Raw genomic sequence first — 26,255 nt, 5'->3', positions numbered from 1 at the left:
CTAGAGGCAGATTTTGTTTTCTGACTCGACAACGCTCCTTTTGGAGGCAGCATTTGGAGGTGCTGGTGTTGGACTGGGGTGGACAAAGTTAAAAATCATACACCACCAGGTTACAGTCCAACATTTAATTGGAAGTAGGAGCTTTCAGAGCGCTGCTTCTTCATCAGCTAACCGACGAGCTAGTGCTTCCAAATAAACCTGTTGGATTATAACCTGGTGTTGTGTGATTTCTAACTTCTCCCACCCCAGTCCAACACCAGCTACTGCACCATCATAATAGAGACCAGCAGGGCCTAAGGCACCGCTTCCGCATTCAGGGGAAGGGCGGAGCCTGAGGCACCGTGGCGTCACATGGGGGGGGGGGGCGCGAGCTGTATCACGTGGTACACGCGAGGGGCGGACGGTATCAGGTGGTACAGTCACCTTGGACGGACGGTATCACGTGGTGCAGGCGGTAATAGTCACGTGGGGCAGTGTCCGGGACGCTCGAGCGTAGCAGTTGGAAATGGCGAGTCAGTCGCAGGGGATTCAACAGCTGCTTCAGGCCGAGAAACGGGCGGCGGAGAAGGTGGCTGAGGCTCGGAAACGTGAGTGTCTGCTCTCTCCTGCAAACTACCTCAGTACAAAGCCCCGAGGAGGGGAGGGTCATTTTATAGAAATAAAAACACACGGGGGGGGGGTGTTTGCTGAGGGGGCGGGCTCGGACTCGGTGCCCGAGCAACCCAATCCCCCCCCCCTGCCTGCCTCAGGGCCAGCTATATCCCAGCGCACGCTCTCACTCACTGCTCTGTCCTGTAACCCCTAACCTTCATAGGGCTTGTCCCCTCCTCGCGCTGTTACTCCCACTGCAACCCCCCCCCCAACCCGATTGTCACCTCTACCCTTTTCCCCCCTCTGCAGCCTCCTCTCTTTCTCCCCCATCCTATTCTTCCGCCCCGCCCTCCTGCTGTCTTTCTCCCCCACCCCATTTTCACCCACTCTGCTCAGTCTCCTATCCCCACCCCACTTGTTTTACTTGTTTGAAAACTGATGGAACTGTGTACGCTGCTCTTCAATTATAGGAAAGAATCGCAGATTGAAGCAAGCAAAAGAGGAAGCTCAAGCTGAGATTGAACAGTATCGCCTGCAAAGAGAAAAGGACTTTAAAGCTAAGGAAAATGATGTATGTAATATAAGTATTGTTATTAAACTTTAAAAATTGCTGCAAGTCAACTGAAATCTGCATCCTTGCACAACTGATGCAATGTTTTCTAACCTTAGTGTGCTCTCACTCTGGGGCTAGTAGTAATCATAATGATTAATGAAGTTTTAAACTTGTTAATTGTCACTGATTTCTTGAGGAAACAAATGATTGACTCTTGACCTTTTGTGGGAATCAGTTAATTTTGACTGCCTTTGTTTAAAACTGAATGAGGCCCACCATTGTTTCCAAAGCACCATTCAGACTTTATGCAAGTGTATTATTGATTGGCAGGTTTTTAATTTTTTTTTGACTTGGCTGATTTAAAATAAATTTTGGGTTTGGCTAGTAATCTCATCGCACTTAATTTTGTTACATGATAAATAGCATGTTTCTGAAGAAAGGTTCTTCATGGCATTCCATCTTGCTATATACCCTGATCCTGAAACTAAAGCTTTGAAATGAAATATTTCAAGATACTGGTGAGAATAGGGCATATATCCAGATGCTCATTTGTACAGTATCAATACCTCTGGAGATCCTAAGTATCCATAATCTGTGAAATTCTGTTTCTAGTGTAGTTATACTAGAATAGGAAGAAGTCACATAGCCACTTGTGCCTGTTGTACCATTCAAGAAATGGTACCTGATCTGTTACTACACTTTATCCAGAACTTCCACCTGAGTTAGAAATCTTCTCCACTCACTTTAATCCCTCTCCCTTTTGTTTATTGCAAGCAGAATAGAATACAAGATTTCTTTTAGCTTTCCTGATTATTTTTCTATCTGCATTGTAACCACCTGTAATTCATGTTAGGTCACCCAGATCACACTGCATCTTTAATCCCTTTCAGTTGAGGCTGTATGCTTTTTTTTATTCTTCCCAACAAAGTGAGCAATTTCACATTTTGTTGCCTTTTACACTTTTCTAGATCTTTGCCCACTTAACCTATCTATACCCTTCGTAGCCTCACTATGTTCTCAACTTTTGTTTTACTTTGGGTCAGCTCATTTAAGACCTATAGAGAATCAGACCCTTCAGTCCAACTTGCCTATGCCAACCAGATATCCTAACCTAATGTAGTCCCGTTTGCCATAGTTGGCCCATATTCCTCAACCTTTCGTATCCAACCAGATGTTTTAAGTGTTGTAATTGGCTAGGCCAGTTTTAGAGGCTGATACAATGTCCTGTACAGCTGCAACATGACTTCTCAACTCTTATACTCGATGCTCTGTCCAATAAAGGAAAGCATACCAAACACTGCCATCACTATCCTATCTACCTGCGACTCTACTTTCAAGAAACTGAATCTGCACTCGAAAGTCTTTGTTCAGCAACATTACCTAGGACCTTCTCATTGAGTGTATAGGGCCTGCCCTGATTTGCCTTTCCAAAATGTAGCACCTCACGTTTATCTGAATTAAACTCCACCTGCCACTCTTCAGCTCATTGGTCCATCTGATCAAGATCCTGTTGTACGCTGAGGTAACCAGCTTCCCTGCACCTCCAAATTTGGTGTCATCTGCGAACTTACTATCTCCTTTGTTCACATCAAATCATTCATAGAAATGATGAACCTTGTGGCACACCACTGGTCATAGGCCTCTAGTCTGAAAAGCAACCCTCCTCCACCATCCTCTGACTGCTACCTTCAAGCCAATCCTTTATCGAAATGGCTAGTTCCCCCTGTATCCAATCTTGCTAACCAGTCTCCCATGAGAAACCTTGTTAAATGCCTTACTGAAGTCCATATAGATCATGTCCACCACTGTGCCCTCATCAACTTTCTTCGTTACTTCAAAAAACTCAATCAAGTTTGTGAGAAATGATTTCCCACGCACAAAGCTATATTGACTATCCCTAATAATCCCTAATAAGTCCTTGCCTTTCGAAATGCTTGTAAATCCTGTCCCTCAGGATTCCCTCCAACAACTTGCCCACCACTGATGTCAGGCTCACCGGCATTCTGTCCTTTTCATAGTCACTTATATAAACTGTAAATGTTGAGGTCCTAGCACTGACCCCTCTCACACCACTTGTTATAGTTTGGTAACCAGAAAATGATCCATTTATTTTTACATTTTATTCCCTGTTGGCCTGCAATCTTCTATCCATGCCAAGTGAAACTCCCTACATTGGATCAAAACTTAAGAATATTGAACAATAACAAAGCAATCATTCCTTACCTGTCTAAACTCCAAGGATTACAATTTTGTATCTTTTTTTTCTATTTTGTCTTGTGTTCAGGTGTTATCTAAGTAATTCCATGGAATCTTCCTCTAAGGCTCAATTCCTTTTCTAAGATACGTGCAGAACTGCTCACAGTATTTGGTAAAATGATACTGCTTTGTATAGCTGTAACATAATTTCCACACTATAAAATTTTTAACCTCTATATAAAGGCTAGCATTCCATTGGCCTTTAAATTATTTTATTCACTTTTTTTATCTACCTAGTCCTCTTCAAGACCCTGTTTCTAGTTTTCACTTTTAGAAGCTAACCTTTTTAAATACCAAAGTTGCCTGTACTGAAATGCATTTGTTATGGCTTTGTCAGTATAATTAATCAATATCTCATAATACCTATGCTTATATCAAGTCACTTCTATTTTGTTACCTGTGACATATCCTATTTGAAAGCTTTGTTATTTGCTTAGTTAGATCTCAGTCTAGGGCAGAAGTGAAACACTTTAATCAGAAAGGAATTGTTAGGCTCTGATATTAAAAAAAATTCATTTGCTGGCAAATTTTAAATGCAATTTTATGTTAGGACATGTGATGGCTATGACCTTTGACAATCTGTAAAGCTTTCTGAAAGGAATGTGACTTTATTTCTTCAAGATGATTTCTTGTTTATAGAATTGAACATGCTTGATGTTTATATTCCCTTTCAGGCACTTGGTTCACATGGTAATTCTGCAACTGAAGTTGACAAAGAAACCCAAGAGAAAATTAGGAAAATTGGAGCAAGCTATGAAGAGAGCAAGGAAGTTGTCTTGAATACTCTTCTTGGTTTGATTTATGACATTAAACCAGAAATTCATGTAAACTTTCGCATTAATGGTTAGAACTGCAATGTAGTTTTGCCTTAAGGAATAAAAACAACTGTTGGAATAGCAATATTTTGTAATATTACCATGATTATGCAAACTTATTTGTGCAGCACTTCTCAATAAAATCTGCATCAGATGAACTTTGAAAAAGGGCAGTTTGAGTTTCTATTATAAAGTGTCCTTATTAATGCTGAAACCAAGTATTCCTTGTTTCTATTAGATTTTTCATTTAAAAACTAAAGGTGCTATAACTGTCATTAAGCAAGATACTACCTTTAATAACAGTAGTAATTTTATGGTGGGTTTACATGAGAACAAAAACCCATTGTGTGCACTAGAAGTATTGCATCTAAAAACAAATGCTGGACATTTTCTAAAATTGAGAACAGGGAATTTATTATTACTTTGTCAATTGGTTCTAAATTGGTGGACCAAGTTGCAACTGAGTGAAGTCTTCTGCAATTGTGCATCATTTAATGTTCCAAAAATGGTATAACTGTTCTTGATGGAGCAGTGTACCTGTCATTAAAATCAGATTTAAAAGTAAGGGCTTGCTATATTGAGTTTTCTTTCAGAATCAAAGCTGTTTAACAGTTCAAATGTCTTCTAGGTTGTATCGGTGTTTGATTTAGTGTTATGCAGTGTGATGTTACAGCGCAGTAGTTTGGATCAGTTCTTTATAATTTCATTTGAACTACCTCCTTTTTGTATGTTGTGCTACCTTTTTTTTGTTTTCTGTAAAATTTTATTCAAGTATTTTAGCTCCAAATAAATCTATAGAATAAAAGTCTTCTCCATTTGTATGTATAGATTTGTTTGCTCGAAGGTATTTATCAATAAGTTTTTTTTTTTGTGATGCCCTGTTGTAGTATCCCAACCTAGACAAGAACTACAAGTGACTTACCCTCAAGTCAAAAAGTTTTTTTAAAAAAACTCTTACAGTCCCATGGGAAAAAAAAACTGATGGGACTGTCATTTGCCCATGGAGCCACAGCATAGCAAGGAGAGGGGGGTGGGGAATCATTATTGAAATGAAGTTTATACCTTGTTATTGTTACTAACTGCTTTCTGCAGTAAAATATACTGATTTTAGAAACTTTAGTCTGCAAATACCTTTTACAGTGTTTCTTCACTTTTTTTTTGAAAACAACTTCCCTACGTATGACTGCTGTTATCATTTCTCTCAATTGCAGACACTAGTTATAGAACAAAATTAGGCTATTTTGTCTATTGTGCATGTCTCAGGCATTCAACCACAAGTTGAAATAGTTCCACACATCTTACTCCACTGTCTCATTCTTCCTCTTTTTTTTTTCCCCCCCTCAAAACAAAAGTTTGTATAGTACTTGACAACTGTCTGTGATGTTCTCAAATGTTGAACACATTAGCCCCTAATACCTTCCACATGTTAATAATTTATAAAAGGTACTCAAACTAATGAACACCCCAGGCGTTCTACAATGGTCCTAGTATTCCAGAATAAGACTATTGTATCCAGCAGCTTTATTAACTAAACAATAGTAGCTCACTCTAAAGAGATAACATGATTTAGATTAAGGAGGTTTTGGTCAGATTGCCCTATTTGCTCCTGGCAACTTATGAAAGCTGTCTTGATTGATTTTTACATAGCAGGAAGTGGGATGGGGGCCAAGGATGAATTGTTACCTGGCAGTAAAGGAGGAAAGCTGGAGAGTTTGAATTGTACCTGTTACAACCAGGTGACTTGCTTGGCTTTTTAAAAAAGCAATTAAGTGCATTTGAATTTTACTAAATGCCTATGTAATTCTCCAAGTGAAATCTAACGTCTGTTAGAATGCAAGTAATGATGTTTGGCTTGTCACAAGCACTTGCGCGATATTCAGTGGCAAAACCTAAGTATCCTTTTCAAGAAAAAGTAACGCAGATTTGAATTGAGTTAATTCAGTTTATCTTGGTTTCAATCCCATCATAATTTTTTTTGAGAGTGTTTGTTAGCGTTTTCAGAGGTGACCTATTAAATAAATTAAACAGATCCAGTGTGTCTGTTGCATTGTTTTTGAAGATTGGAGCATTATATGAAGATCGTTGCGGATTGTTTCCAGTATCCTAGATAGCATTGCGCCCTCCTTCATGAAACACCATTATTTTCTTCCTATTTGTCGGCGAATGGACCATCAGTCACGTAATATTACAGCAGTTGACTAATTAAATGGATGTGGCCATATTGAGGACATGGCTGTAACCTATACAAAATCAATATGTATGTAAGTAATTGGATAGGTGCTTAAGCTAGGGCAAATGTTCGGCACAACATCGTGGGCCGAAGGGCCTGTTCTGTGCTGTTATGTTCTATCCCTCCCTGCCTTCTGCCTCCACTGGCAGCTAGCTATTAAACCTGATGTGAAAGAAACATATTTGAATGTTATTGAATAAATGGTTGAATAGTATACATGCTGTTAAGTAGAAATTGGACAAACTTATGAGGGAGCTGGTAGGTTTAAATGTGAAATTATGGTGCTGGGGCCCGTGTGGATTATAAACACGAGTGCAGAATAATCAAGCTGATTGTCTATTGTCTGTTTTCGGTTTGAATACCCAACCTCAGATCGGTCATTCCACCGTATTTCATACAGCAGTTTGGAGTCATGATTTGGAGGTGCTGGTGTTGGACTGGGGTGTACAAAGTTAAAAATCACACCACCAGGTTATAGTCCAACAGGTTATTTGGAAGTACTAACTTTCAGAGCGCTGTCACAACCACTGATGAAGGAGCAGCGTTATGAAGATTAGTGCTTCCAAATAAACCTGTTGGACTATAACCTGGTGTTGTGATTTTTAGCAGTTTGGAGGACAGTGCAGTGAAAGCACTTAATTTAAAAGTTTGCCTCTATTACGATCTGACATTATTTTCTGCATTTTGTTACCGGGCAGGTTTGATTATAGACGCATTCGTGGATTAATGAATACTCAATCCTTTCATGACTAGGAGTGGGCATGCCAACAGACTGGTGGGGGCGGTGTTCAATGAACGGTCGTTGATGAGAATGAGAAAGACTGGTCTTATCCATTCGGAGAAGTATGGCTTACGGAGCAGAGCACAATTTTCATACTGTTTTACCAAGACATCTTCCAGCAGAACCGGACGGCTGGTTAAAAGGTCAGCTCTGTGTACTTTCCACAACAGTTCTCAGCTGTAATTGACCTTGAGATATTACATCTCTTGTTGCGTATTTCAACCTTGATCGGGTTAAATCTAATTTTAAAAACTTAATTTGGGACAGTTTATTTGAAGTTTGTCTGAACTGTTTAAAATGTAATTGTATTTAACTGACAATGCTCATTACAAACTATTGGGTTCTAAAGCCGAGTAGCAGGAATGAAAAGAATTTTGCCACTTGTTCAGGCTGGAGCTTAAAAAAGGGTTATACAGACTTTTCTTTAAGTAGAGGATAGGGTAAGAACCTGAGCAGTTAACCAGGTGATTCACCACAAATTACTAAACTTAATCTGTTGTTTAATATTGCCTTTGATATGTAGGTATCCCTCCCTGCCTTGTGCGTCCACTGGCAGCTAGTTATTAAATCTGGTGTGAAAGAAACATATTATTTGAATGTTATTGAATAAATGGTTGAATAGTATACATGCTAAATGTGCTTGACAGTTACTCTCATTGGATCAGAAGGCTGGATATTCAGGCCCTGCTCTAACACCAAAAACTTGTTTCTGATAGTACCTTTTAAATCTAACAAAATCCTTCAAGGAATGTCAAAGAACATTATCAAACTACAATAGATGCTAGTTTAAGCTAAGGGCATATTACTACAGGTTGAACAAAGAGGTAGGTTTTAAGGAATTTCTCAAGGAGAGGAGAGAGATAAAGAGGTGATGGGGGGAATTCCAGAGCTCAAGCCTTCAAATATTTTATCAAGTGAAGGGCATGTCAGGCTGTCACTGCACTAATCCATGATAGCACTACTTAATATAAAACTTAATATAAATTTTTGTTTATTCATGGGATGTGGGTATTGTTGGCTAGATCAGCATTTATTGTCTATCTCAAATTGCCTTGAAGGAGGAGGTGGTAAGCTATGTCCTCAAAAAATTTCAGGTCTTGGGGTGTCAGGACACCCACAGTTCTATTTCTCATATTTGCTCACAGGATGCCTGTGAGCAGCAAGTTGTCCATCCCCAATTGCCCTTGAGAAAGTGGTGATGAGCTGTCGTCTTCAACCACTGCATTCTACTTGGTGTTGTTACATGAAAAGAAAGGTTTGGAAGGATATGGGCCAAACGTTGGCTATTTGGAAGGGAATCCCAGGATTTTGATTAGTGACTGTGCAGGGAACAACAATACAGTTCCAAATCAAGATGGTGAGAGGCATGAAAGGGATCTTGCAGGTTATTGAGTTCCCATGTATCATCTGCTCATTCCTTCGAAGCAGTTCTATCAATCACAGAGTCATACAGCATGGAAACGGACTCTTTGGCCCGACTAGTCTATGCTGACCATGTTCTCAAACCAAACTAGTCCCGCTTGCCAACGTTTGGCCCATATCGCTCCAAACCTTTCTTGTTCATGTACTTATTCAAATATCTTTCAAATATTATGGAGATTGTTTCTGGAGAAACAATCAGTGGAGCCTAGGTGAAATTCTGCACTGCATCTTGTAAATACTTCATACTGTTGCAGCTGAGTAAAGGGAGTGAACGTTAACGATCTTTGATAGGGTAAAAACAATGACTGCAGATGCTGGAAACCAGATTCTGGATTAGTGGTGCTGGAAGAGCACAGCAGTTCAGGCAGCATCCAAGGAGCTTCGAAATCGACATTTCGGGCAAAAGCCCTTCATCAGGAATAAAGGCAGTGAGCCTGAAGCATGGAGAGATTTGCTAGAGGAGGGTGGGGGTAGGGAGAAAGTAGCATTGTAGCAGAGAGTACAATGGGTGAGTGGGGGAGGAGATGAAGGTGATAGGTCAGGGAGGAGAGGTGGAGTGGATAGGTGGAAAAGGAGATAGGCAGGTAGGATAAGTCCGGACAAGTCATGGGGACAGTGCTGAGCTGGAAGTTTGGAACTAGGGTGAGGTGGGGGAAGGGGAAATGAGGAAACTGTTGAAGTCCACATTGATGCCCTGGGGTTGAAGTGCTCCGAGGCGGAAGATGAGGCGTTCTTCCTCCAGGCGTCTGGTGGTGAGGGAGCGGCGGTGAAGCAGGCCCAGGACCTCCATGTCCTCGGCAGAGTGGGAGGGGGAGTTGAAATGTTGGGCCACGGGGCGGTGTGGTTGATTGGTGCGGGTGTCCCGGAGATGTTCCCTAAAGCGCTCTGCTAGGAGTCGTCCAGTCTCCCCAATGTAGAGGAGACCGCATTGGGAGCAACGGATACAATAAATGATATTAGTGGATGTGCGAGTAAAACTTTGATGGATGTGAAAGGCTCCTTTAGGGCCTTGGATAGAGGTGACGGAGGAGGTGTGAGCCCAGGGTTTATAGTTCCTGCGGTGGCAGGGGAAAGTGCCAGGATGGGAGGGTGGGTTGTAGGGGGGCGTGGACCTGACCAGGTAGTCACGGAGGGAACGGTCTTTGCGGAAGGCGGAAAGGGGTGGGGAGGGAAATATATCCCTGGTGGTGGGATCTGTTTGGAAGTGGCTGAAATGTCGGCGGATGATTTGGTTTATGCGAAGGTTGGTAGGGTGGAAGGTGAGCACCAGGGGCGTTCTGTCCTTGTTACGGTTGGAGGGGTGGGGTCTGAGGGCAGAGGTGCGGGATGTGGACGAGATGCGTTGGAGGGCATCTTTAACCACGTGGGAAGGGAAATTGCGGTCTCGAAAGAAGGAGGCCCTCTGGTGTGTTCTGTGGTGGAACTGGTCCTCCTGGGAGCAGATACGGCGGAGGCGGAGGAATTGGGAATACGGGATGGCATTTTTGCAAGAGGTAGGGTGGGAAGAGGTGTAATCCAGGTAGCTGTGGGAGTCGGTGGGTTTGTAAAAAAGTGTCAGTGTCAAGTCGGTCGTCATTAATGGAGATGGAGAGGTCCAGGAAGGGGAGGGAAGTGTCAGAGATGGTCCAGGTAAATTTAAGGTCAGGGTGGAATGTGTTAGTGAAGTTGATGAATTGCTCAACCTCCTTGCGGGAGCACGAGGTGGCGCCCACCTCCAACACACTGCATCCACCTGGACACCCCGCGCTGGCCTATTACCTGCCCTCAACCTCTTCATTTCCAACTGCCGCCGGGACATTAACCGCCTCAACCTGTCTACCCCCGCTCCTCCACTCCAACGTCTCACCCTCACAACGCGCAGCTCTCCAATCCCTCTGCTCCAATCCCAACCTCACCATCAAGCCAGCAGATAAAGGGGGTGCAGTGGTAGTCTGACGCACTGACCTCTACACCACTGAAGCCAAATGCCAACTCGAGGACACCTCTTCCTACTGCCCCCTCGACCATGACCTCACCCCCCCACCACCAAACCATCATCTCCCAGACCATACAGAACCTCATCACCTCAGGAGATCTCCCACCCACAGCTTCCAACCTCATAGTCCGGGAACCCCGCACTGCCCGGTTCTACCTCCTTTCCAAGATCCACAAGCCTGACCACCCTGGCCGACCCATTGTCTCAGCATGCTCCTGCCCCACTGAACTCATCTCTACCTACCTCGACACTGTCCTATACCTCCTAGTCCAGAAACTCCCCACGTTCGAGACACCACCCATGCCCTCCACCTCCTCCAAGACTTCCTTTTCCCCGGCCCCCAACGCCTCATCTTCACCATGGATATCCAATCCCTCTACACCTCCATCCGCCATGACCAGGGCCTCCAAGCCCTCCGTTTTTTCCTCTCCAGACATCCCTAACAGTACCCTTCCACCGACACTCTCATTCGTTTAGCCGAACTGGTCCTCACCTTTAACAATTTCTCCTTTGAATCCTCCCACTTCCTCCAGACCAAAGAGGTAGCCATGGGCACACATATGGGCCCCAGCTATGCCTGTCTCTTTATTGGCTACGTAGAACAGTCAGTCTTCCGTAAATACACCGGCACCACTCCCCACCTCTTCCTCCGCTACATTGATGACTGCATTGGCGCCACCTCGTACTCCCGCGAGGAAGTTGAGCAATTCATCAACTTCACCAACACATTCCACCCTGACCTTAAATTTACCTGGACCATCTCTGACACCTCCCTCCCCTTCCTGGACCTCTCCATCTCCATTAATGACGACCGGCTTGACACTGACATTTTTTACAAACCCACCGACTCCCACAGCTACCTGGATTACACCTCTTCCCACCCTACCTCTTGCAAAAATGCCATCCCGTATTCCCAATTCCTCCGCCTCCGCTGTATCTGCTCCCAGGAGGACCAGTTCTCCAACGCATCTCGTCCACATCCCGCACCTCCGCCCTCAGACCCCACCCCTCCAACCGTAACAAGGACAGAACGCCCGTGATGCTCACTTTCCACCCTACCAACCTTCGCATAAACCAAATCATCCGCTGACATTTCCGCCACCTCAAAACAGACCCCACCACCAGGGATATATTTCCCTCCCCACCCCTTTCCGCCTTCCGCAAAGACCGTTCCCTCCATGACTACCTGGTCATGTCCACGCCCCCCTACAACCCACCCTCCCATTCTGGCACTTTCCCCTGCCACCGCAGGAACTGTAAACCCTGGGCCCACACCTCCTCCCTCACCTCTATCCAAGGCCCTAAAGGAGCCTTCCACATCCATCAAAGTTTTACTCGCACATCCACCAATATCATTTATTGTATCTGTTGCTCCCAATGCGGTCTCCTCTACATTGGGGAGACTGGATGACTCCTAGCAGAGCGCTTTAGGGAACATCTCCGGGACACCCGCACCAATCAACCACACCGTCCCGTGGCCCAACATTTCAACTCCCCCTCCCACTCTGCCGAGGACATGGAGGTCCTGGGCCTCCTTCACCGCTGCTCCCTCACCACCAGACGCCTGGAGGAATAACGCCTCATCTTCCACCTCGGAACACTTCAACCCCAGGGCATCAATGTGGACTTCAACAGTTTCCTCATTTCCCCTTCCCCCACCTCACCCTAGTTCCAAACTTCCAGCTCAGCACTGTCCCCATGACTTGTCCGGACTTGTCCTACCTGCCTATCTCCTTTTCCACCTATCCATTCCTCCCTGACCTATCACCTTCATCCCCTCCCCCACTCGCCCATTGTACTCTATGCTACTTTCTCCCTACCCCCACCCTCCTCTAGCTTATCTCTCCATGCTTCAGGCTCACTGCCTTTTTTCCTGATGAAGGGCTTTTGCTTGAAACATCGATTTCGAAGATTTTTGATAGGGTGATAATTAAGTGCATAGCTTCCAACTTTGTCTACAAGGCCTTTATATATTTCTTGGATGATTATTCATAGAGTCCTACAGCACAGAGACAGGCCCTTTAGCCCAAACTGGTCCATGCCAAAATATCCGTCCACATTAACCCCATTTCGCTGCGCTAGGCCCATATCCTTCTCAACCTTTCCTCTCCTTGTATTTATCCAAATGCCTTTTAAATGTTGTTAATGTACCCATCTCAACCATTTCTGCTAACAGCTCATTCCATATGTATACAGCCCTCTGTATAAAAAAGTTGCCCCTCGGGTTCCTTTTTATTCTTTTCTCTCTAACCTTAAACTGATGCCTCTCGTCCTCGATTCCCCAACCCCAGGGAAATGACTGAGTACATTCACCCTATCCATACCGCTCATGATCTTATACATCTCTATAAGGACTCCCTCAGACTCCTACACTCTAAAGGAAAACGTCCTAGATTGTCCAACCTGCTCCTATAACTCAGACCATTGAGTCCTGGCAACATCCTTATAAACCTCTTCTGCACTTTTTCCAGTCCTTCCCATAACAAAACTGAAAACATACTGCAAGTGTGGCCTCATCCTGTACAACTGCAGCAGAACATCTCAACTTCTATACTCAATGTCCTGGCTGATGAAGGCCGCTGTGCCAAAAGCTTTCTTTACTCCCCTATCTACCTATGACTCCATTGTCAGAGAACTGTGAACCTGAACTCCAAGATCCATCTGATCCACTGCACTCCTTAAGGCCCTACCATTTACCATGATTTTGTTGGGGGAGTCCAGAACAAGAGGGCATAAGTTTAGGTGAGAGGGGAAAGGTTTAAAAGGAGCCTAAGGGACAACTTTTTTCAAACAAAGGGTGGTGTGTATATGGAATGAGCTGCCAGAAGAAATGGTGGAGGCTGATACAATTACAGCATTTAAAAGACTATCTGGATAGTTACATGAATCGGAAGGGATTAGAGGGGTATGAGCCAAATGCTGGCAAATGGGACTAGATTAATTTAGGATATCTGGTCAGCATGGACCAAATGGTCTGATTCCATGTGGTATATCTCTATGACTCAATGACTTTCCAAAATGCAAGGCCTCATACTTATCTATATTAAACCCAATTTTCCATTTCTCGGCCCACTTCTCCAGCTGATCAATGTTCCACTGCAATTTCTGACAACTTTCCTCACTCTCCAAGATATCACCTATTTTAGTGTCATCAGCAAACTTACTAATCATGCCTTGTACATTCTCATCCAAATCATTGATATAGATAACAAACAGTAATGGGCCCAGCATTGATCCCTGAGGCAGTCGAATAGTCATAGGCCTCCAGGCTGACAAGCATCCTTCCACTAGTACTCTCTGCTTCCTACCATCAAGGCAATTTTGTATCCAATTTGCCAGCTCCCCCGGATTCCATGCAGTCTAACCTTTCCAGAGCAGCCTGCCATGTGGAATCTTATCAAAGGCCTTACTGAGGTCCATATAGATTAAATCTACCGCCTTGTCCTCGTCAACCTTGTTGGTCACTTCATCAATAAACTCTAACACATTGTGAGGTATGCTCTCCCACTCACACAACCATGCTGACTACTCCTAATGAAACCCTGTTTTCCTAAATGCATGTATATGTTATCTCAGAATCATCTCAAATAACTGCATGAGTAATTAAATTCACACTGCATGAGAAATTAAATGTCTAGTGTTATAAAAGCTAGCCTCAATTCAACACTCAGTGGTTTACCTCTAATTTATACCTCTAATTTATATTTTATGCATCTATATTTGTGACAGAGCTATCCTGTAACTAATATGCCATATATGGTCATTATCATACAAATGATTTTTAGGTTTGTTACAAATTGGTTTCAAGTGGCTCCAAATTATAATTCTTCTTGATGAATGAATGACAGATTTGAAATCATTGGATCAAAAATTTGGAGTGTATAGCAGCCAGACTTTGTAGACTAGTCAATCCTATGAGCCTTTTGGAATACAGTGCAAAGCCTATAAAATCAGTGTCAGATAAACACATAGCAAATAGTGCAGTTTAATAGAAGAACTAAGTAGATCGTCCTGTTCAAATGTTAAATATATTTATTGGTTGGGTAGCATTGAATTAACTTTCTGATGTTCATTTTAGTCACCATTTGATGATACCTTAATTTTTCATATTTTAGTGCCTCAAAATGGTCAAGTGATTCTGTCTCTAAGCGGTGACAACTGCTATTGGTCCCAAGATTTTGATATGGATGCCTGTGCTCGGAGGTTGGAAGGATTTGGATTTCAGGTACAGTAGTTTATTATAAACTAATTTCCTGTCCTAATCCTTATCTGTTTGTCACATGATTCAAGATTATTTCCATTTTTGAAATGGAAATGCAAATAACTGAGAAGTCTAATTACAAGTATGTGAGTATTGAATTTTTAGTATGACAAATGCTGAATTCAGTGGCCTATGTTTTGGCTCTAAGTATTGTTTTTATTTTGCTTTGAGGGTGCAATGAGTTCAGTTTGCAGCAATTTCCTTTAATCATTTTATTCTTGTTGCAAATTTCTAAATGTATGACAGATATTGACTGATGAGCTACAAAGGTATAATCTTTAATCTGAATGATGCATTTGGCATGTGGAAAGCAGTGCCACTTCTTCTACAGCATTTCATAATAACAGGGAGCAGCCTTTTACATTTCCTTCAATAACTGACATTCGTCACTTGTCTAAGGCTGTTCTTTCTTTTCCTAACTACAGATATCTTCAGGCACCTACAGAAAGCAAATTGCAAGTTCTCTAAAGGATTCAGCAATACGAAGATACATGTTCTTTAACTCTCAGGCTTTCAGGCTGGTGTTGGTTACAGTAAGTTTTATTGGACTGGAAAGGGGAAACAACATAAAGACAACACAGTGGAATTTATTAGTACTAGTTCAATGAAAGTACTTTTAATTAGTTCGTCCATTAGAAAGAGATTCTTGTCAAGGTGGCCCAGGAGCCATTGAAAATACTAAAGTAACTCTACAACATGAAATTAAACACATTTGTTTTTCACGAAGCAACTGAAAATTCCACAGGATGGAAAAAATAAAAAGCAGAGTAGTATTAAAGGGGTGGTCATAATTTTGCTGCCCATTTCTCCTGAAGTCAATAGAAATAAATCAAAAGCAGGATAAATTGATCAGTCAACTCACTTTCACTCATATTACAAGATCATTCAGAATCACACCCTGATTGTCTGACATACTTTTCAATACAGGATTTGTGAGTGCTTCAAGCTTCAACTTTAAATTTGACTTGTTTGCATAACCTTTACGAATGTAAGATTGGTTCCTATATCTGGCACATCTTGCTTCTAAGTGACAAATATTGGCAGAATGTTTGAAGTGCATGGAAAATTCCACTGCAAGGGATTACTAGGACAGCTCTCATTAGGAGACAACTCTCTGGGGATGAGAGTGGAGACTAGATTGCTTATTTTGAAGCTTCATCCTCACAGTTATGAGGAATTTGTAGCCCCGTTTACATATTGATCTTTGAAATGTTTGACCCGCCACCTGATTACGCTCTGTGCTTACCTAAGCCCAGTCAGAAGTCACACCTAGGATATAGCCTTTAATAGGCAATTATTTGAAAATTTGGAAGCTTACTCTATTATTGATAAAAACAAGTGTGTGTAGTAGAGTGGGCTGAGGTTTGTGAAAATTCAGTAAGTTTATTTTTAACTACTTTATATGGGGAGAAAAACACCTGATTTACCTTTAAATGTCTTCCAGTTCAAGTTCTATTCTCATTAACAGATGGAAATATCCTGGCTTAAATTTCTGTATAACTATGGGGTATTTAGCTCAAGTCTCCAAGGACAGGGTTAGATCTGGGTTTAAGTCTCACCTGCTCCAGTGGTGTGTATTAACATTTGTGAACAAGTTGATTAGAAAATATCTCCAAGGACAGGATGAAATTGTTTAGAAAGTTGAACTGCCAGAGTCATTCATGGAGGGTTCAGAGTAGCATATTTCAGTCCTCTCAAATGTCCTGATGCTCTTGTATGTTCCCATATTTGCACACTGCTGGAGTCCCAGCAGTCAATATGTTTACCTTGCAATTGGGTCAATAGAAATGTGTACAGGGAGCATGGCTAATGATAAAATAACATAACAAAAACAAATAGTCAGAGATATTAACCCTGTGTAAATCATTATAAAAATCATTGCTCAATCAGAATAAAGAGCTGGGCAAGAGTTAGAAAGGAGAGCAAATAGAATTTGTCACCAGTGGACATTAGTACAGGGATAGTCCTGTTGTGTTAAATGACCAGGTATGGGCAGGAATCTAAAAATCTATTTACCCACTTCTTGGTCTTTGACCCACTCTCTAGACATTTTTGGTACTCGCACATGAACAACAACCCTTACAAGTCTTTGTCTTATTTCTGATTATTAAGATAATGTAAAGTGATGATGAAAACTGATACTCAGAATTCATGCCCATTCTGCCTTCCTGATGCTGACAGTAATTAATATCATGTACACATGTTCCCACCTACACTAAGATGCTGTAGCTGAGGAAGAAGTTTAGTGAAGTTGTGTTAGTAGCTATTCTTCATTGATTACTCATCCTAAAGGAGCATAAATAAGGAAACGTTGCTGTGGCATCCCTTGTGTATTATTTATTAGTTAAGTGTTTCAGATTTGATGAGTGCAACTTTAAAAATTGTGATCTCAAGTCTCTTTTTGGCAATGTTTAAGTTCTTTACTACCAAGCAGATATGTGACTTCCTTTAATGCCTTTTCAGGTAGGCTATTTCATTAAGTTGGGGAGAAAGTGAGGTCTGCCTTCATTCCTGAAGAAGGGCTTATGCCCGAAACGTCGATTCTCCTGTTCCCTGGATGCTGCCTGACCTGCTGCGCTTTTCCAGCAACACATTTTCAGCTATTTCATTAAGTTGACTTCTTTAAGGATAAAATTGGGTCACTGATTGTTTCCAGGTAATGATGCAAGGCTGAAAAGTATCCCACAGAAATTGACAAGGGCAATCTGCAAAAAACAAACCTAGCTACTCCAGTTTTACGTTGATATTCTGGAATGATATCTCCCTGTTTTGTATCTTTCTAACCGTTGTGACTCTCTACATCATAAATGTGTTGAGCTTTTGATTTATTATTTTGTATTAAGAATATCCCACCAAAGTTTAGATTTCACAAATATGAGTACTATCTATATGTATTTACAAAATTGTTTATTGCAGATTTTCTATTTAACTGCTTGGGGAAACATATACTCCACCTTTCATCAGCTCAGCATGAACAGTGTACTCTTCTACCTTCTTGTGAGCCTGGGTGCAACAGTTATCACCATCATTATTATACTGATCCTTGATAGATACACCAAAAAGGTATGGGGAACAAAGTTACCATTGTTCTGTCGTTAATTGTAGGGGCATCCTAATTTTAATCCAATGTTTGATGTCTATGACTGCACATCTTCTGAACTTCTCAATCTTATCTGCAGTGTTACATGAAGATTATATATGAAATTCAATGGTCCCTCAAAGGAATAATTGATAGTTGAAACTCTAACCATTTAGCAAATGAATGATAATTATATTCAGGATGTGGTGGGTATTGGGAGTTCAACCGTAGAGGAGTGCGAAGCTGGTATATAATATGCAAAATATGTATTGAAAATAAAATCTTAAGTATATAAAGACTAAGTTCTAACATTTATTGTCTGATCATCTGAGACTTCTAGAAAGCTTCCATCCAGTGGGTGAAATGCAGAATCAAAAATTGCCTCATAGATTATTTACCCCAACACTTTTGGTTAAGAAATTGTCTGTGAGATATGAAAGAAGAGGGAACTTGAATTAATACAGCATTTTGCAATTTATTAAAGTAACTTTGTATTGTTCAAATAAAATCGGAGATGTAATCAGTAAAACATTTGACTTTAATTTATGTTTTGAAGCTCATGGTAGTTTGATTGTTTATAACTTCAGAGTTTGCATGATAAAATTCTAGATGACAATGTTTTGGGAATCATTTCCTATTTGTTTTCCATTTTCATTTTTTTTTAGGTGGGTGAAGGGAGTAGTCTTTTGCTTGTAGGAATGAGAGATGCTGGTGCTAGGAAGGAACACTTCTGCTTTGTAGAAATACTTCCAAGCAAAACATAGGCTGAATAGAAGGCAAGGTTCTTCCCTTTCCCCAACAATGTGCCTTAACCCAACCACAGATGAGTGTTTTCTACTAAACTAATATGAATTTTAAATTTTGGCCATGTCGTCAATATGGGACTTGGAATGAAACTGTGGGAATTTTAACTTGTCTGCTTTTGTCTTCACTTAACAATCCACTGGTTTGTTGCGAGCTAAATTCAGCCCAGAGGTGAAATTTACTGTCCAGACTGGATTGAAGTTAATGGTGAAAGTGCAATGTAATTACTCTCCCAGCTCATAGATTTCTTTCTTTAACAGATAAGTGACTTGTTCCCCATTTAATATCTTTTGTTGTTTTATCTATTTTTTTTCAGGTAAATATTAACACAGATATGCGTCTCACTGCTGTGAATGAAATGCTAATGAACCACAATCTGTTGGTGGGGGTCACCGATACCATGGAGGGCTTCAGAAGCATACTTCAAGTATCCCTTTTACCATTAAATTCTGAACATGTTAACAGATTTCTGTTAATAGTTGCAACAGAATTAAATGGTTAAATCTACGATTGTTTGGAGAATAAGAATTAGGATTTACCATTTCTGTCTTCAGATTAAACATGAAAAGCCATATTTAGCTTAGTTTGGATAGTCAAGTGTAATTTGATTAATATTAAATTTGATTATTAATTATACCATTATGTTTTTACCAGGACAAAATGCAACTTTAAGTAAGGAACATTCAATGAATAAATTGATATCCATTTAACTCTTAATACCAAATAAGTCACTTTTAAATAGGTAAAAATATCCAACATTTTGTGCATAAAGAGGTTCTTTAAACAGTAAATGAATATTGAGATAATCTGAAAGTGTTATTATTAGTTCACCTTGTACTCTTGTAAATAATGCCATGATCTGTTTGAAGTACTGCAATTGTTTGTACTGATATGCTGAAATAGAAAGCCCTTAGAGCCGCACTGAAATGTCATCTCAGATGTCTTCTAGTCTAAGAGACCAATGAGATGAAAGTGCTACCAATTGGGCTAGGGCTGACATTTTAGAAGGTTAAGGACCAAGTGAATAACTGTAATGTTGATAACTGCTTTACTTTTTCATTTCAGAGCATGCAATATTATTTAATCATAAAAGGAGTAGTTTCAGAAGGTGGTTAGCTATCAATTCACAATAGCGCAGTGTCATTCAGCTCTGTTGAGATAGCAGTACCATTCATTCTGATTTAAAGTCATTGCAGTCCTTGATAACATGACATTCGCCACTAGTGAAAGGGCACCTTTATCAGGTGCATTAACAATTGTTTGTTTATCATCTAAAAATGAAAGAAATGAAAAAATGAAAGAAAAAGTGAAAAATGGCACTTTTGTTTCATTCTGGCAGTCTTAAGAATAAAGTTGCCATGCAATTTTGCCTGTGATCCAAAAAGGTGGTTGGCAATATCTATCTTTTTTTCTAATAATCAACTGCAAACTACTTCAGACAATTTCGTCTCTGCTTTATATTCAAAGCATGTCAAATTTTCTTTCTTTTTTAGTTTTGATCTGAATGGACCTGCTGTTGGATTTGGCCTAAATCAATCTCTGTAACTCTTGCAAACAACAAGGCAGTTTGACTCATTTTTTGAAACACCAATGGTTTGTAGCAGTGTTTTGTTCTTTTGTTTTTTTTTTGTCCTGTTTTCTTTTAAAATCTCTGCAGGGTTTTTAATTCTGTTTCATGCCTTGTTCAGGCTTCTCTAACAATCTGATTTTCCCACATTGCTTTCTTTTTCCTTTTGCTGAAAAGCTGTTGCTACTTTTAGTCTCCATTATTAAAGCCTTTAAATGGTGCTGCTTTTTCTGATAAAATATGTATAACATGCTATATTTTTGGAATTTGGATTTAAGATTGAGGCAGATGGATGTGACTCAATTCTGTTAATTTATTTTAACCGAATCAGGTCATTTGGAACAACAGCCTAGGTATGTGAACTTTACAAAAGTATGTGACTGCAGTCAAGTGTTTGGGAGAACCCTCCTCATGTTAATGGATAAAATGTTCACACTGTTGAGCTAATGACAGAGGAAACACTTTAAGGCTTTTAGTTTAGTTTTGACTTCAAAACAGAAGGTTCAAAGTTTCAGTTCAGAAGGTAGAGGAGTTTTCAAATATTTAGTTCAGAAGAGCCAGTCACATCAGCCAGCATGTTTTGGTTTGTGGAGTTTCTAAACTAGAAGACCGAGGATGTAAATCTCCAAGTTGTAGAACAGAAAAAAATTAGGTCAACAGAATTGTTAAAGTTTCAAGCCAGCAAGCTCAGAAAAGAATCATAAAATTGTTTCCACATTTTACTCTGCCATTCAATCATGGCTGATATGTTTCTAAACTCCATTCTACTGCCTTCTCCCTATATCTCTTGATCCCCTTACTAATCAATAATCTATATCTTAAATGCACTCAATGACTTGGCCTCCACAACCTTTCTATGGGAATGAGTTCCACAGAATTACCACACTTTGGCTGAAGAATTTTCCTCTCTTATCGCAGTTCTAAAGGGACATTGCTTCACCTTGAGGCTTACACTTGGGGTTCTAGTCTCTCCTAGTGGAAGCATCTCCTCCACATCTGCTGTATCCAGGCTTCTCAGTGTTCTGTAAGTTTCAATAAGATACACCCTCATCCTTCTACACTCCATTGAGGAAAGACCCAAAATCCTCAACCACTTCTCAAATGACAAGCACTTCATCCCAGGGATTTGTGAAAACCTGTATACCTTCTCCAATGCCAGTACATCTTTCTTTAGATATAGGGCCTAAAAATGCTCACAATAAACTAAATATATTCTGACCAGAGCTTTATATGGCCTCAGCAGTGCATCTCTGCTCTTTTATTCTCACACTCTTGAAATGAATGCTAACATTGTACTTGCCTTCCTAACCATCAACTAAACCTGCATGTTAACCTTAAGAGAATAATGAGCTAGGCCTCCTAAGTCCTTTGTGCTTCAGATTTCTGACGCTTTTCCCCATTTAGAAAATAGCCTGTGCCTTTATTCTTCCTATTGAAGTGCATAACCTCACATTTTCCCACATTGTTTGACATCTGCCAATACTTTGCCCACTCTCCTAGCCTATCCAGGTCCTTCTTCAGCCTCCTCAGTCCTCAACACTGCCTGCATTTGCAAATGTAGCAAAAATGCCCTCCGTTCCTTTGTCCAGATTGTTAATATATGAAGTGAGCTGTTGCGGTTCCAACGCAGACCCCTGTGGAACATCACCGGCTGCAATTGTGAAAGGAAAACCTTTATCTCCACCCTCTGCCTTCAGCCAGCCAGTCAAATTTCTTCACATGCCAGTACCTTGCCTTAATACCATGGGATCTCATCATCTATTATTATATAAACAGCATAGCCTTGTCTGGATATGCTTCTGTGACCAACCATCACAATAAACAACTGAAAAATTAAAATTTATAATCTATCAACCTGGGTTTGTTTCTAGGATCAGACTTCCCCAGTTATATCACCAGCTGGATCATAACATTTTGTGTCTCTGCATCCTTTTAATTCAGCCTTATAAATCTGTAAGCAATGTATTGTATTATCACGTTCTGTGGCTCTCACTTGATGGCTTTGATCAGTGACACAATCGCTGTTCTATCTCAAATAATTATGTTTCCTGGAATTGTGTTATGAGTTGTCGGGTGGGGTGCTGCGATTGGGCACAGTTTGTGTCATGTTCTGCCCACACACTGATGTGAATTTGTCTTTTTTCCGGTGAGACCTTCAGAGCATCCTGAAAATGTTTTCCTCATCCTCTTGAGAATGGGTGTGTTTTAAAAAATTCTCAAGGTCAGGTTCGTAGGAGAGTAGTCTGACACAGAACAAGCGACCAAGAGGCGAGTCTGCTAGAATATGAGCATTTTATTCCCCGCAGCGTCGCCACAACCAGGTCTCATACTTACAACGGGTCTGGCTTATACTCACTCTACATGTTACCGGAACTGGGAGCCGTCAGTTCTCGTAGAGCGGTTGCCAACAACCCACGCTCGGCGGTTAAACGTAACCCCGGAGCAGACTCCCGGGTCTGGCTTATACTCACTCTACATGTTACCGGAACTGGGAGCCGTCAGTTCTCGTAGAGCGGTTGCCAACAACCCACGCTCGGCGGTTAAACGCAACCCCGGAGCAGACTCACCGAACTGGAGACTTTTCCAGCTGATATACTCTTTTCCAGATATAAACATTCATGTGAACAGCAGAGCAAGGCTAAAAAACACATTCCATTCTGAGATTCACACATGTATTGGGACATAATTTTACACCACATTCCACTGCTTGGCCCAATACATGTGTTACATTATGATTCACACATGTATTGGGACATAATTTTAACCCTTTCACCACATTCCACTGCTTGGCCCAATACATGTGTTACATTATGATTCACACATGTATTGGGACATAATTTTAACCCTTTCACCACATTCCACTGCTTGGCCCAATACATGTGTTACATTATGATTCACACATGTATTGGGACATAATTTTTAACCCTTTCACCACATTCCACTGCTTGGCCCAATACATGTGTTACATTATGATTCACACATGTATTGGGACATAATTTTTAACCGTTTCACCACATTCCACTGCTTGGCCCAATACATGTGTTACATTATGCTTAATTCAGTTCAATTCGTTTCAGTTAATTTCAGTTCAGTCAATTCAGTGTAGTTCAATTCAGCTCAGTTCAGGTCTGTTCAGTTCAATTCAGTTCCGTCCATTTCAATTCAATTTAGCTCAGTTCCATTTTGTTCCGTTCAATTTGATTCACTTCAGTTCAATTCAGTTCAGTTCCACTCAGTTCAGTTCAGTTCAATCCCATTCAATTCTGTTAACTCCGCTTCAGCTTTTTGGACATGCCCACATCCTCCGCTGTACCCCAGGCAAGGGGTTCTTCGGCAGGACTGGGATCCTCTCAAGGGTGGACAGCAGCGATCCTGGGGTTCCTCCGGTCGCCCCCCACCATTTCTCAAACAAACTGCCACGTCATGCCACGGTCCATGCCATCCCGGGACGGTCGGGACCTCCACAGTTTGTTCTTCTGGTTTCTTAGTCTTTTTCCAAAACATTGTTCTGTATCAAAATCTCTCCTCAATTGCGATTGACCCTGCTCGCAGCGCCAAAATGTTTTAAAAAATTCTCAAGGTCAGGTTCGTAGGAGAGTAGTCTGACACAGAACAAACGACCAAGAGGCGAGTCTGCTAGAATATGAGCATTTTATTCCCCGCAGCGTCGCCACAACCAGGTCTCATACTTACAACGGGTCTGGCTTATACTCACTCTACATGTTACCGGAACTGGGAGCCGTCAGTTCTCGTAGAGCGGTTGCCAACAACCCACGCTCGGCGGTTAAACGTAACCCCGGAGCAGACTCCCGGGTCTGGCTTATACTCACTCTACATGTTACCGGAACTGGGAGCCGTCAGTTCTCGTAGAGCGGTTGCCAACAACCCACGCTCGGCGGTTAAACGCAACCCCGGAGCAGACTCACCGAACTGGAGACTTTTCCAGCTGATATACTCTTTTCCAGATATAAACATTCATGTGAACAGCAGAGCAAGGCTAAAAAACACATTCCATTCTGAGATTCACACATGTATTGGGACATAATTTTACACCACAGGGTGTCATCCTTAAGTTGTGGAAAGTGGATCTGATTTGGAAGCAGGTTAAGTGACATGCAGTGGATGCAGCATCCAGACTAGTGCAGCTAAATTTGCACATAGTTACAATGCTGGAGGCATTTTCTTAATAGCACAATAATATATACTTTTACCTTCATTTTTAAAAAATTCATTCATAGGATGAGGGCGTTGTTGGCTAGGCCAGCATTTATTGCCATCCCTAATTGCACAGAGGACAGTTAGAAGTCAACCACATTACTGTAGGTCTGGAGACACATGTAGTTTCAGACCAGGTAAAAACAGCGGTTGCTTGCCCAAAGGACATTAATGAACCAGATGGGTTTTTACAACAATCGACAATGGATTAGTGGTTGTCATTAGACACTTAATTCCAGATTCTTTACTGAATTCATATTACCCATCTGCTGTGGAAGGATTTGGGCCCAGATCCCCAGAACACTACCTTGGTCTCTGGATTAACAGGTCCAGCGATAATACCACTAAGCTGTTGTCTGCCCTAATTGTTCTATAAGATATTAGAACTGCATGTAGCAGGGAGAAATTCAAACTCATTTTATCAGCTCTTTCAGCAAAGAAGTGATGTTGGGTGGTGTTTTATGATGGATCCACAGCACAGCTTATCATGATGTGAGAGGTATCTGGTAGTTTTGCTGCCATTACCTTCTTTCCTAGTAGGGATCTCTAGGACCTGTTTGATCCAGTATGGTAGAGGAAAATCACCTGATAGTATAACCAGAAGAGATTCTTGTTTTAAATGACATGTTGGGGAATGTGAGGACTTGCAGATGCTGGAGATCAGAGTCCAGAGTGTGGTGCTGGAAAAGTACAGCAGGTCAGGCAGCATCTGAGGAGCAGACTAATCGATGTTTCAGGCAAAAACCCTTCATCATTCCTGTGCTTTTCCAACACCACACTCTCAACTTAAATGTGATGTAGTTTATTGCATGATAATAACTATTTACATGTTACTTTGGTATGATAATTGCCGTTAGTGAAACTGAATGAGACCTCAATGTTCAGTCTTACTTTGAATGCTTCCCTCCCCCCTCCCCCACCGTTTGAGCCCACATGCTATCACTATATTGGGCAGTACATAATGTAATCCTCAGCATTAGTCCATTCAGACTCCTATAGAAAATCTTCACCCTGAAGACTTTTTTCTATAATTTTAAATGCAAGTTTATAAATAATAATAATGTTCACTAGTACATCTGCCTCAGTTTACTGCCTTTCCAAATTCAGGGGTCTCATTCATTTTTTGGAAGATTAGTAGATCTCTGAGTTGAAGACGATTGACTCTGATTCTGTTTCTGATAGTGTATTGTTCTTTTGAACTGGAGGACTGAGTATTTTCTGGTCTGAGGTTGCTGAAATAAGCAATTACTCCATTATAATATCTGGAGGACCATTACATTCCTTCCTGGAAGACTGCTGTCCCGTTGAAACAGGTATTTTGTTTCCTTGCAGAGTAGGGATTTTTGAGCCAGGTAATTTTTTTCTCCACCTGTTCTGAACCGGCGAACATTGGTCATTCCATCTCAGTATTGATTTCCATGGAGTTGCATGTACCACATCTTCAACCTACTTGAGCAGATTTTAACTCTCAACTTGCTGGTAAATCTGTGTTGAAGTATGTAGTCTCTTTGTTTCAACTTGCTCATTAGGTTCACACTTTCATTTGCCCTCTGATTGCATTACTGATCAAATCAACATGTTCACTTCCTCAGTCATACTATTTGAAGATTGCTTCCTGTTTGATGTGATCTCTGTCACTGGTACTGCTGATTCTTCTTCCAAAGTTTAAATGTTCTGGTTAAACTTGTCTTCTCAGCATTTGATAT

The 26,255-nt window shown here is 41.2% G+C and overlaps 2 protein-coding genes across 4 annotated transcripts in view; both read left to right on the top strand.

Annotated features, from left to right (window-relative positions):
• Window positions 1–432: 432 nt before the first annotated feature.
• On the top strand, window positions 433–5,025 carry LOC122564790 (V-type proton ATPase subunit G 1). Its single transcript, XM_043720025.2, has 3 exons — window positions 433–587; window positions 1,062–1,162; window positions 4,075–5,025. Exons 1-3 carry the CDS (start codon window positions 506–508, stop codon window positions 4,246–4,248), a joined length of 357 nt encoding a protein of 118 aa, XP_043575960.1. The 5' UTR covers window positions 433–505; the 3' UTR covers window positions 4,249–5,025.
• Window positions 5,026–5,177: 152 nt separating this feature from the next.
• The window catches only part of LOC122564788 (transmembrane protein 268-like), a 33,160-nt gene continuing 12,082 nt past the window's right edge, over window positions 5,178–26,255 (top strand). For all 3 annotated transcript variants that reach the window (XM_043720024.2, XM_043720021.2, XM_043720023.2), the window contains exons 1-5: window positions 5,178–7,369; window positions 14,739–14,848; window positions 15,310–15,417; window positions 17,801–17,947; window positions 19,084–19,194. In XM_043720024.2, the coding sequence (XP_043575959.2) occupies window positions 7,291–7,369; window positions 14,739–14,848; window positions 15,310–15,417; window positions 17,801–17,947; window positions 19,084–19,194 (555 nt within the window). In that variant the 5' untranslated portion in view covers window positions 5,178–7,290. The remainder of the gene's footprint in view (window positions 7,370–14,738; window positions 14,849–15,309; window positions 15,418–17,800; window positions 17,948–19,083; window positions 19,195–26,255) is intronic.

Source organism: Chiloscyllium plagiosum, unplaced genomic scaffold, assembly GCF_037043375.1.
Source record: "Chiloscyllium plagiosum isolate Xiang-an unplaced genomic scaffold, Cpla_swu_hap1 HiC_scaffold_21, whole genome shotgun sequence".
In the NCBI taxonomy this organism is placed as follows: domain Eukaryota; kingdom Metazoa; phylum Chordata; class Chondrichthyes; order Orectolobiformes; family Hemiscylliidae; genus Chiloscyllium; species Chiloscyllium plagiosum.
The sequence above is the reverse complement of the archived record's forward strand: the minus strand, read 5'-3'. Positions and strand labels throughout refer to the sequence as shown.

What these genes read in the sequence shown, in the direction of transcription:
- LOC122564790 (XM_043720025.2), top strand. Translation starts at nt 506, where the DNA reads ATGGCGAGTCAGTCGCAGGGGATTCAACAGCTGCTTCAGGCCGAGAAA. An exon ending in GGTGGCTGAGGCTCGGAAAC is followed by an intron (nt 588 to 1,061) that starts GTGAGTGTCTGC and finishes CTTCAATTATAG; the next exon opens with GAAAGAATCGCAGATTGAAG. An exon ending in TTAAAGCTAAGGAAAATGAT is followed by an intron (nt 1,163 to 4,074) that starts GTATGTAATATA and finishes ATTCCCTTTCAG; the next exon opens with GCACTTGGTTCACATGGTAA.